We start from the raw sequence: 13,014 nt of genomic DNA on the forward strand, positions 1-13,014 counted from the left end.
ATTGTTTGTTCTCTCGTCTGGATATGCCTGTAATGAGCTGGGACCATTGTTTGGTAGCCGACTGTGTTTGGTCACAGGAGGCGTGATACCATGGGAATGCCTGTCTGCTCACACTATACCAGCTTCTCACTGTGGACTGAATTATTCACAGCACAGATGGAGCGGGATCCTGCTCCGCACCTTTCAACAGGCTCAGACAGGGAGAGGAAGACTGAATCACAGAAACCCACAGAGACTCTGTCTTTACATTGGCCTTCCTGACATCACACCACAATGTATGAATATATGTGTTTGAATTATTCTATAAGCAAAATGTGTATCCTGTCTTCACCCCTCCTCCATCACCAAACCCGGTACTTACTCGTGTTGCTACAGGATATTGTGGTGCTGTAACTCAGTGAAGAGCATCTATCATCATTTCTCTTTTTGCTGTTCAACATACAAAAAATCAACTCTGCTGCATTTAAACACTGAGAATAGGTCTTAGATAACATGTGTGTGTTGGGGGGGGATGTATGTATGGACGACATGGCAGCTCCCAAAAGTGAAGCCAAAGCATCTCGATCGCCACCTGGTGGCTGGCTGCAGTATAGGTCATACACCCCACCTCCTTTGTGTTAGTATATAAGACATGGACCAAACAAAATAAGTCAAATGAATATTTATCAAAGAGGGTTTCTGTTATTTAAGCTGTCACGCTGATGTATGTCATTGTGCTCAGTCTTCCAGTAATTTTGGTTTTAATTTGTTATTTGCTGCTGTCATAACGAGGTGAAACATCTTGATTGACAGCTGAGACTGACTCATGATTGGTTGAGCATGTGTATCGGTAGGCCCTCACTACCGAGGCCTCATACACTAATGGCAACTGTGCAGACTCTGAATCGAAATGCGTAAGTTGGCCACGTGACAGTTACATGTCGTCCATCTTTTTATAAAGTCTAAGATGAGAATATGTTAATGATTGAAAATGTCTTGATAATGAATAAGTTCCAGTAGGAACAAGAGAGTCACCGATGTGTGGACCCCAGGACAATCAGCTAACAGAGATCCCAATCAAATCAATAATTAAATTAATATGATAATGAAGATGTCACAGGAAGTTGAGGGAAATTAAAAAGGCATTCATGTCATACACATCTAAAAAGAATTTCAATATATGAAAAACTTGTGTCTGAAGTCTTCACACACCGTCTGTGTTGCTGATGAGAACCTGATATGGTTTATGATGCAACTATTCTGTGGGGGTTGTTAGGTGTTTTAGGTATTTTTCTGCTGTGTTAGGCCTGTTAGACCAAAAACACTGAATTAATCAGGTATACACAATGCAAATAAGAGGACCGACATTTAATTCTGTCATTAAGGGTAACAGCTAAAAGATTTTGCAAGAAGATATAGATAAAGATGAGAACCTGAACGTGTTGAATACAGGTAGATTAACGATAAGAAAAAGTCAAGTTGCAGTGGAGTTCAGATATTAAGACCGATTTATAGCAGACACTGTTTTAGAGACAGAGGACTTATCAACTGGAAGCTTTACTGATCGCAAAACTAGGTCATTTCATTTTTGTACATTAAAATAACAGCTTCAAAATCATTCTGATGGTTGAAAACTTATAACAGGGAGAATGGCATGTCTATGATTGCCACAGCAACCCCTGCATGGCTGGGACTGCACTATGTAACTCTGGCATACTGTTCTGGAACATTAACACCTGCTTTACGGCATAGCTAGCTATAACAGACTAGTTCGCCATTCTCAGCGCAGACATCTCAGCAGAGCTACTAAAGAAACTGAAGTTAGAAACAGAACAAGAGTGAATTTTGGGCAAATAAACGAGGCCAAAGAAAACAGGAGAGAAGTTGACCTGACGTAGTGATGGAAGAAGTAAATTGTAACTTTTGCTTGTTTGCTTTCTCTTGTGCTGTTCTGCTTAATGATTGGTTGTGTAAGTGCAATTGTCGACTCATTAGTTCATCATTAGAAGCAGTTTAACCCATTTCTATAGAGGTTTAGCAAGTTAGCCAAACAATTTGATGTGATTTGATACGCATCATGCTCGGACCTAGTTGACTGTGCCGGCTATTTCTTTCCTGTGTTAGCTCGTAAGCTGGTATGCTACTGACCCAAGTCCACTTGGTTCTTTGTCCTCTTCTCCCTCAGCTTGTTAACAAATGCAGATGTGCACAGCTGTGTACAGGGGGAGGCTCAGGCCCTAAATTGTTTACAACAGTGAATTACACATCCCACCTGTAGGGGGAGCCCGAGTACAGCCGGAAGCAAACCTTACTTTACAGATGATTCCAGATGCGCAAGGACGAGTACAAACATCTGAATTAATGTTTGAACCTCTTTATATACAGTCTATGGTTTGAACTGATTGTGCTGGTCTAAATGAATCATTATGATAAAAAAAAAATGAAGAACACGTCTTTGTAACTTTAACAAATAAAAACCTCTGCGACAGTTTGATTGTTCGGAGGCAGAGGATGATTTGTCTGACAGTTTTAACAATGACACCAAGAGACCATGCCTCAGCTGTTACTCCTCTGTGCTGAGATGTCTGATGTTGGTGAGACACAGGACTACACCTCGCACAACCCCTGAAGGGATTTACAGATCGTCCAGGAGGAACAAGAGGGCATAGATTGAATAAAGAACATTTGGGCTGCTTAGCTGACCCTGTAATCATAGTTAATAATTAATAGATGATGATGATGAGCTAACAGTGAATTCCTAAAACTGTTGTGTTTAGGTTTAGAGTAAAGTAAGTATGTGAAAGTACTTGTATGAATACTGTATGCGTGAAAAATATAAATGTTCTTTGGTGTTTTCACTGCTGACAAATATTGATTCGTTCATTTCATTAATTGTTGCACGTCTCTTGTTGTCTTTGTTTAGTTTTGTTCACATGGAAACTGTCATTTTGAACGTCAAAAACCACAAACTCATCTCAGAAGCACAAAGACGCCCACACACTCCACAGGCAGCACATAAGCACTGTCATCAGCACCCACACACACACTCCTACACATGTTCAGACAGTGCTCCACAGCACAGTACCTACTGTGCACACACACACACACACATTCATAGAGCCTGACCATTCAGCTGGATGATCCACTGGAATAAAAACCCTCTGAATCCACTCTGACATTTTTAGTTTCTAAAAGTCATTTTCACCCAGAGTGCCCTGACAAAGAAATACACCTCACACTGAGTCTGAAAAATTCTGTAGCAGCACCATCATGACTATCCACCTACATTCACTCACTCCTGTGACAGAACGAGAAGTAAGGTACATTATTATTACAATTACTTTGATATTCAACAAACATACAGTCAAGTGTCGTTTATCCATTAAATATTAAAGATGACTACGTGCAATGCACTATTGTTGTAGTTACCCCTCTAATGTTCTTTAGATCACAGCATGCATTTGAATTATTTTGTGTCTATAAGGTATCAATAAATTCTTACTGAAAATAATATAAGGAAAAAACAACAACATAAACTACGTTTCAACATAACCTGCAAAAAATTAGGATTTTAAGTATTGTGGTAATGTTGTGAAAGGAAACTTATAAAACATGGGAAACTGTTGATATTGAGTTATTAAAAACTATTACTATCTAATATGTATGTGAATACGAGTACTTTCTCTTTCTTAAACTGCATATGTTATTTATTTTTCTGGAGAACTAAACATCTCCTGTATGTAAGGTTTGAAAATGAAAAAAACTAAAATTACTAAACAGTGTAACTTTGGGGTCCAATATAAAATAATCTGTCAATCAAAACCTTCAGTTAGATCAGATTATACATCCAGTTTTTAGCAACTCTGAATCTGTTCGACTGATTCAGCTGTTAACCAATAAAATCGCTCAACATGAGCCTTTCGTTTATTTTTGTCTATATGAAAACTTTAATTGAAGTTTTTTTTCAAATCAAATTAAATGATAATTGCATATTATAACCCTGTAAAAAAATATTTTATACATTTGTTATTCATAGTAAAGTTTGTAAAGTCATAAGAATTTGATAACTAGTCAAGTGGGTAGTTTGGAGAAGATACCACATGGTGAGAAGGTTAGTAAATACCTTGAATTTATAGTAATATGCTATAAATTTATTTTATTCAACTCATCTTTGTAACTTAATCGAGCACAAATTATTTACTTTAAGGCATTTAAATAGCAATTTAGCCATACTGGGCACAGTGATGACAAGATAATTATACAGAAAAAGACTTTCATTGTTAAGTGTCTTATACTTGATTTGACTTGTGAGAATGTGTCTCTGATGTTTCTTCAAACATTTTAATGTCATCGACAATTGAAACAGGAAACAAAGAACAGAAGCGATGAGCTCACAGAACAACAGGAGACTGAAACAAACAACAGCAGAACAAGGACGAGTTTTAACGTTGACAGTAAAACGGTGACACGTGCTGAAGGGGAGGGTGGAGCGGGGGCAGAGCTGTGATCCGCCCTACCTTTTCTGACGCAGATCAGCTCATGCACTCCACAGTTACGCTCGCCACCTGGAAAGACAATGCAGTTTCAATGAGCCACGCTGTGATGGAGGGAAGGACACACAACACAAACACATGGAAACACATTTAAACATGTTTGTACATTTTGACAGATTTCCAGCAGAAGACAACAGACAGAGGACACTGACAGAGACTCAGTGATGACAGTGTGATGTGGGTGTTCAGAGTTTAGTTTAATTTCATTTTCTTCTCTTAAGCTTCAGCAAGGATCTTACGAACACAGAGTAAAAGCCGTTCATCTGCTCTAGCTGTGCTGGAAACAAACCTCGGTTGTGTCGTTTTTCAAATATTGACGGATGAGAAGTTAATGATATATGCGAAAGACTTGGATGTACATACATGACTTAATGTTACTGCCTGTCTCAGCTTGTTCAGGTGGAGTAACTATCAACAGTATATGTAAAGATGAATCTCCACTTCCTCCCACTGTTCAAAATGAAACCGAAATATGTAGGACATAGGATGGTGGATGCCACCATCTTGAACTGGAGATCATGGTGATCATGGAGAAGGGGCAGTCTCATCCAGTTAGAATCAAATAACAAATTAAAACTTATCAGCTCTCCCACTTCAACACACATCAGTGTGATAAGACCTTACTAAATTTGTTCTGTTCGGCCCATAGCCATCAAAATATTTTATCTTCACTTAATAGTCATTGAGGTTTTCATAACCTCCTTCTATCTTCTCAGTTCTCACACCTTTCCACTTCCTCTCTTCAGCTCAACTTTAATATTTTTACATTATTCTAGTTTTACAACATCCTCACATGTCATCTGGTTCGCTTACATAAAAGGAAAAGCAGCATGTGAGGGTGGTATTCAAATCTTAAATCATGGCGACATGAATGCTCCCCTGTATCACTGTTTCACTTCATGATTACATAAGAGAACAAACACAAGAATAGTCTCATGAATCGAGTTAAACAGGACCATGCTGATTTTTTATTAGTCCTGTTTTGAATTATATTGCAGATAAGACCTCAGTGACTCAATGATTTAAGATACATACAATACATAACGCTGTTGGACTGAGATAATTCATCCCAAGTGTGTTTCTAGTGAGAAAGCAGGTGTCTTAGTAAAACTATGCAGTGAGATACATTTGTACAAACCATGTGAGGCCCATTTACAGTCTGTAATGGCCCCTGTAAATATGAGAACAAAGTATTCTGTCTCACCGGAAGAAAACCTGGGAAGAAAAAGCTTCAGCGGTGTTTATCGTAACATATTTTACAGTCTCTCTGTACTGGCCATAGCTAACAGCCTTCTCTACAACTGAATAGGTCTCAAATCAGCATGACAGTAGGGTTTAAACCTGGACATTAACTATGAGGATGTTTTCACACCTGAAAGTCTGAACCAACCAATATCATGGTATTACTACCAGTATCACCAACTTCAGCTACATACCTGACATTAGTCCAAATGTCCTTGTCATGATTCACTAAAGGCTGCAAGTAAATTGGGGAGCCTGGGTAACTTCCTGCAATGAGTCCAAAAGCCTGAACTATCCAAAAAAAAAGTCTGAATACATTTTGGTCCATTAGTGTGGACCATGGTCAGAGGCACCTTTCACATCTGATATTTTTGTTCTGACATAACAGAAACAAAAATCTAAAATTTTGGAGAATATCTCTTACTGACAGAACACCTAGTCAAACCCTGTAGCCCCCTTTCCACTGGTCAGAAAGCCCACTAACATCTGGCCTTTGTCTGCAATGGGTATGTTCAGTATTCACTCCCAGGTCAAATTACTTTGCAGTAGACACAGGTATTTATTGGCTCCAGCTCCGATCAGTAGTGATGGGAATGAACGCACTAATCTGACGAGACAGCGAAGTGAGAGGGCGCCTCAATATTCGGCACTTGTGACATCAAACACGATGCATGAAGAGGTGAGCTTCTCTACTGGCAATGGGAAAGGAGTTAACTGCATTTTTAACAGGATTATCCAAAGTAAAAACCTGCGTATACCTGCTAATTTTAGTTTGCATGTTACTCAACACCATGACTCTGAACCTCACGTTCATTCTACATTGGAATTCCATGGCATTCTGTGCAGTAGTTGTTGGATAGAAGAGGTGAACTGAGCAACTTTGCCATCAACATTTAACCGGCAGCTACAGAGAAACCTCTTCTTTCTCAGGTAAAAGCAACAGAACCGTGTTCATTGCGGAGATTTCTACCAGCGCGTCTTCACTCAGGTCCTCTGTCACTGTATGTTATCATTCTCCGTCAGCTCAGTGGGCTGCACCCAATGGGTGGCAGCTGCCTGGGTGTGTGTCCAGCAGAGCATTGTGGGGCACAGTAGATACTGAGACACTATTACTCAGACACATCCAGGCCTGTAAAGACAGTGCTCAGTGTGGCTGCTCCTCAGCAGACAGGCCTCCAGACTGACTGTAATTCAGCTTTGTTACTCACACATGTGACGGCCTCTCAGGCTCTGAGCTCTGCCGCAGCCTCTGGGATGCGTCCACAGGTTGAGCTTTGTAACAGCTCTGCTGCCTCCAGCTGTGACACCTGTAACATTATGTGCCGCACGTACTGAGACAACAGTGGAACAAATGCCGTCACTGTGCTCGTTCTGACAGCTGACCTTTATCTCGTGCCTCGTTTTTCATACACATGTATCTCCTGTTCAGGCAGACTCAAAAGCAAAGCTCCACATCACGTACAATATTAGAAATAAAATGTTTTACCAAACCTTACACACCGAGTAGAGAAAACATTTGTATTTAAAGATATGTTCCCTCCTTTTGTCATCCTATATGGATTAGGTCATCAGTCTGTGAAAGGTCACATGTCTATTTAAAAATGTAGCTCAGATTTGACACAGTTTCTTTGTTAAGAGTAGAGCTCAGTCTGACCTTCTCAGTACAGACAGAAACTTAAGAACTAGAACGGAAACAATTAGCCAGAACATTTACATCAAATTCGTCTAAAACAATTTAAATGTAATGTGAAAAAAATCGAAAACAGAACTACTGGTTGTAGTTTGTCAAATTTAAATATTTGCTGGTTTTCTTCATCTGTGATATACAGAATATTTTGGGTTTGTTCATAGTTGGTTGGACAAAACAAGCAATTTTACTACGTAAACTTTGGGACTGAGAACATTATTTAAGACAACAGAAATATATTAATTCAGAAAATATTCTACACAATGGAATGATTTAAAAGAAAACAACTGAGCGAATTCTAATGGGACTTAGCAAAGTCCTGATCTGCGCTTTTAGTCTTTCCAATATGTTTTTTTATTGATCATCTCAGGATTTTATCTGGGTGAAATCAGAATGTTAGTTAAAAACTCTTGGGTCTCATGCAACAGAGTGAGCATAATTTTCATAAAGTCATATCACATCTACATTTACGCACAACTTGAATGTAGAGTAAAAGTTTGACTTTAATCTGCCTGTTTTGTAGCAGGTAAACAAAGATCAAACACAAATACCAAACATTTACAAGCTACAACCAAGCTTGTTTCTGCCTTATATGATAATAAATGGAATATAAAGTGGTTTAGAAAATAAAAACATTTTTCCTTATAGATAATAGATTGTTAATCACAGCCCTAATTGTCACCAAGGGCCACAGCTAATGTTTTCATCTGGTTACTTAGTGTCGCAGGATACCTGTCAAAGGATATCAAACATTGATCTAAACACACACCTCACTGAGACTGAGATTGTGTGTGTGTGTGTGTGAAAACACACTGTCTGAGAGTGTTTTCTTCCAAACCAGGAGCTGAGAGCTGTTGCCCAGCAGATCGATACAGCAGCTGTGTGTGGGAGGAAACTCCCAGTGGGTTTTCACTCCTCTTTCACTCAGCACACTTGACAAAAATAACATTCTTTATTTTCTGCATGTGCTCTTCAATAACACAAGAGCGCATGGAAACATGCACACTTACAGATACAGAGCTGGTAGCTCATGTCAAACATACAAGCTACAAAACTACACTCTGGAATATAGTGCAAATAAAAAAGAAATCTGAAACCAAAGCTCATGATATTACATACCACTCTATTCTACCACTGATGTTTTTTTTTTTTTTAATCATAGTCACGATGTGCTACACAAAACATGCAGCATTTGATTCACTAATGTCTCACCTTAATAACTGCCAGGTTATAATCATTAACAGACAATGTGCAGTAAGTTTCTCCACATTATATTCAACTAGACTGTGGCCCCTTCCAAACATCAATAAAGGTCAAGGAAATGCACCCATCCTTTCTAAACGATTCCTAAACTTTTTGTTTCCGAGGCTTTTTCGGTGACTTGAATTATCAGTGAACCTTCACTGCAACAACATAAGCAAGAAAAGATGAACCCCTTAAAAACACAGTTAGACATGTTCTACAACCTCAATACTGAACAACTTGATGTTATTCATAGACCTGCGATGAGTCTCACATGATTTCTACAGATAAATCGATTGTTAGTTGCTGCAATGTTCATGACTTTATAGAGTCTGAAGCCTGATCAGTCAGTAAACTGTGCTGCTTTCAGCTTCAGGAGGAAAACGGACACCAGCCTCCAATAATCCACCTCATTTTCAAACCGAACTGATAAAAGAAATATATATTTATAACGTATGTTATAAATATAAATATTTTTTATATAACGTATGTGAGATCACTGAGACTGAGGTGCCGGAGTTTATCTAGCCCATGTCCATATAAGCCAATGTGAAAAAACAGCAGGATTATGCCAAGTGAATTTGATGAGTGAGTTGATGACATTTCTCAAACGCGAATGAAAAACAAAAAGAAAATGAATCCAAATATCTCAGGATGAAAAAGAGGAGCATACATGTAGAGGACAAAGTCAAGTTGGAACGACAGCGAGATCCTTCAGAGAAGGTTGTTGCTGGTGTTAATGTGCTGCAAACAAATACGTGAATTCAGCAGCAGCATATTTATTTAATATGTCATGCTCTACCTTGGAGCAGGCCCTCGCATAAGCACTCTGGAGATTTTCCTGTTGTGAATGCAATTGACTAGAGAATCTCCAGCTGCATTCTTCAAATTTGAAAGGCAAAATGTCCAAACCCAATTGTGCGGACTTTCTCCAGAGTTTGTGTAAAAATGGTGAATGATAATCAGCATGCATTTCCATGTTACCTGCGCTTCAATTCTTCCAACATTTAAACGATACCTGTAACAGCACTCACAGCGTCATGTAAAGTGTCAATACTGAAAAGACAGTACAGGCTCTTCGAACCTCATCAGTACATGTAGCAGGTCATGTGACCCCCTCGAGTCAGAATTGATCACCAGTTGAGATCAATGAGTGCAATGTCTCGGTTCTTGTTTCTCTCCCTTGACTTCACCAGGAAGTGTGTCTCACTCGGGAGTATAAACTCAAGACACTAAATCAAGGTGACATTTGGGGCCTCGCAGCCCTCCCTCGTGCAGACGTCTGGGGCCAGGCTGGCAGCATTTTTTGGGTTTGTCCCAGTTTCTATGAGGAATCTCCTCGACCTGCCCCCTCTGATCAGGCTGCTGAGGCGAACACGTCCAGGTTCAGGAGAGAAGGACGGACTGAGGCCGTGACACAGAAAGTCGGGCTGAGGAAATTGACCTGACAGAGTTATTTGGTGATCTGAGATCAGAGGGAAAAAACTTTTGAAAGTCAAGCTACATAGACAAGATCTTTAAAATTAAAGAAATAGTTCAGCACAAGATCTGAATGAGAACATTGAATCAAGAGGAAACATCTAACTGCTACATACGAACTGTGTCCCGTCTTTATGCTAAAATAGGCAAACAAGTAAACTTTGTATTTACTGTACAGACATAAGAGCGACATTGATCATCTAACTCTGTGTAAGAAAGTAAATGAACATAAATATCATTAACCCTACTGCGCAGACTCCTGCACCAAATCAGGTCTACAGCACAAGATGGCCAAACCTGTATCCCAGGCTATTTGTCTGTATTTTGTGACTGAGAGACCCTTTTATAGTCATTTGATCAATTATTAATATCAATACCTCAAGTGCACAACTACAGCAACTAAACGTCACGATTAAGTTGAAGCAGGAAGATGCAGAGACCAAAGGTTTAACAAAAAGCTTCCTTTTAATGAGGCAGGGTTCTTTACAAGAACAAACAAAATCCAAAAATCCAATAACTCAAAAAAGGCTAACAGCAAAAACAAGGAAGACACTAGAAAACTCTATTGAGAGCGATGAGGGAGGCGAAACGATGACAGCGTGGTGACACAACCATGTACGATGACAACGAGAACCACAGAGACTTATATACACAGGGGAGGCAGGGGTAATTGAACAGAGGGGGAAGATAGGGTAGGTGAAAACACACAAGGAGCAGAAACTACAACATCAAACAGGAAACAGAACTCAGGGAGAAAACATAAATCCAAACACAGGAAAACAAAAGGTACAGGCAAAAACATACAAGGAATCTATAATCAAACCAAAACCAAAAGAGAATGAGTGTCCATAGAGAGGACCCCCTCAATGTAAATATAAAGTTTTTGAATATAAAGGGCCTTTTCTGGGGTAAAGAAAACTGCAATTCATACAATTTAGATGAAATGAACTAATGAAAACATCATGAGGATTATTCTACATTAAATTTCTGCTAATAGATCCTTTCACCTAAATCTTACACACTGGACCTTTAAGTGCTCCTGCTCCAAAACCAGTCAGTGTTGTTCTTTCCATTAGTTCTCATCATGTCCTCTCAACAATAGAAGAAATATGAGGCATTTTGCCTGTCATCATTTTGGAATATGTTGCAAATAAAAAATGCTTAAACCAAAGCTCATGAGAATACATACTGCTGTATTCTACCACTGATGTTTGGTTTTGATCACAGATCTGCTACGCAAAACAAGACAAGCAGCATTTGATTCTAATGTCTCACCTTAATAACTTAATATATGTAAACAAGTCTACTAATGAAAATGACACCATAATAAAACCCAATTAAGAAACCATGAAAAAACACTGCCAGGTTATAATCATGAACAGAAAATGAAGGCAGCAAGTTTCTCCACATAATAATCAACTTGATTGTGGCACAAGCTTCTTCCAAACATTGTTGAATGTGTCACACACTGACAATACACACACATAGGCCACATACTGATCTTCTACCAGATCACCATCATCTGGATCAGATCTCTAACAACAGTTAATGAAATAACCCAATAAATCCCATGGAGCCATTTTTTAAACTAATTGTCAACAACATAAGCAAGAAAAATGAACAGTCAGACATTTTCTACATTTTGAAATAGTGAACTTGACTTGACTTGACGTTCTTTAATGGACCTGCAATGGGTCTTAATTGATTTCTACAGATTTATTGAGTGTTTGCATGAAGGCAAGCATTCAGTGCTCCTTCTCCAGAGTCAGTTATTCTTTTCATGGGATCTCTTCATGTCCTCTCAACAATAGAAGCGAGATGAAGCAGACCACTTACAGGAACATCTCTCAGTCTCTAAATGAACCTGACAGGGGGAAGGTTTGTGTTAATCAGGTTGTTCATGAAACATCTTCCTGTTGACATAATGAAAGGCACAAGGAGAGCGACGTCAGCGTAAGCTCCGGCTAAGCCAATTAACTGGCGGAGGATGCAGCATGTCAAAGATAAGCCTGTCTATATTTAACAGTTCAGCTGTAAATTCAGGAAGCAGCAACATGCTCCTCCAGACGCTATCTGCAACACACAACATACTGAGTTTTCTCATAAGGACTGTGGGAGGTCACAGATAACCACTGCTCCATATTACTATCCATAGCCCGGGGACATGGAAACACACTCTCAAAGTAGTGCAGTTGATGCCTTATTTTTAGAAGTGATAAAACCACATCTGCCAAATCTAGAGCCAGAATATTCATTTCGCAAACACAGTGAAGGTGACATACCTGCAGCCTGAAAACAAGCACAGGCATTGGTACATTTCTTTTAAAGTTATCAACTTTTTTCTTCCAGCAAATTCCAGCTGTCTCCTATGCTTCTCCAACATTTCTACTGGGACAATCTCATTACCAATACAATAAGTGTTGTGTTATGATGCTATCTGACTGTCCCTCTGTTATTCACAATACATCTCCCAGTCTCCGCGCAGGACGTGTGTCAGCCCGAGAGACGATCAATAAATAAACTGTGCAAAAAATCCTTCAAGTGACAAATTCATCGCCTTGTCTTCACCAGACAAAAAGATGAGATGACAGAAAAATCGAATGGACAGAGAAATCCTTGTTGACGATGAGTCAGTGCAGTGGGTGTGCGATCCTCTGTGATTCTGCTTTGCCCATGAGTTAATAACACAGCGTGAGCGTTTGGTTTTTGTGTATCCAGAAGTCAAAGACACACTCTGTAAGAATGACATGCTCATCAAACTCAGCACAGATCAAACATCTGAGGGTCTGAACACAAGGAAAAGAGCCTGGGGCTGATCAACAGAGGAATATT

At 39.3% G+C, this 13,014-nt stretch overlaps 1 protein-coding gene across 5 annotated transcripts in view; it reads right to left on the minus strand.

The window, feature by feature from the left end:
* syt14a (synaptotagmin XIVa) overlaps positions 1 to 13,014 on the minus strand; it is a 44,365-nt gene that overhangs the window by 26,587 nt on the left and 4,764 nt on the right. For 4 of the 5 annotated variants that reach the window (XM_069535507.1, XM_069535505.1, XM_069535506.1 and 1 more), the window contains exon 2: positions 4,497 to 4,544. The exons of the other annotated variant lie outside the window; for it this stretch is intronic. In XM_069535507.1, coding sequence (XP_069391608.1) covers positions 4,497 to 4,544 — 48 coding nt within the window. The remainder of the gene's footprint in view (positions 1 to 4,496; positions 4,545 to 13,014) is intronic. 5 annotated transcript variants of the gene reach the window in all.

This window comes from Paralichthys olivaceus, chromosome 12 (genome assembly GCF_024713975.1).
Source record: "Paralichthys olivaceus isolate ysfri-2021 chromosome 12, ASM2471397v2, whole genome shotgun sequence".
In the NCBI taxonomy this organism is placed as follows: Eukaryota; Metazoa; Chordata; class Actinopteri; order Pleuronectiformes; family Paralichthyidae; genus Paralichthys; species Paralichthys olivaceus.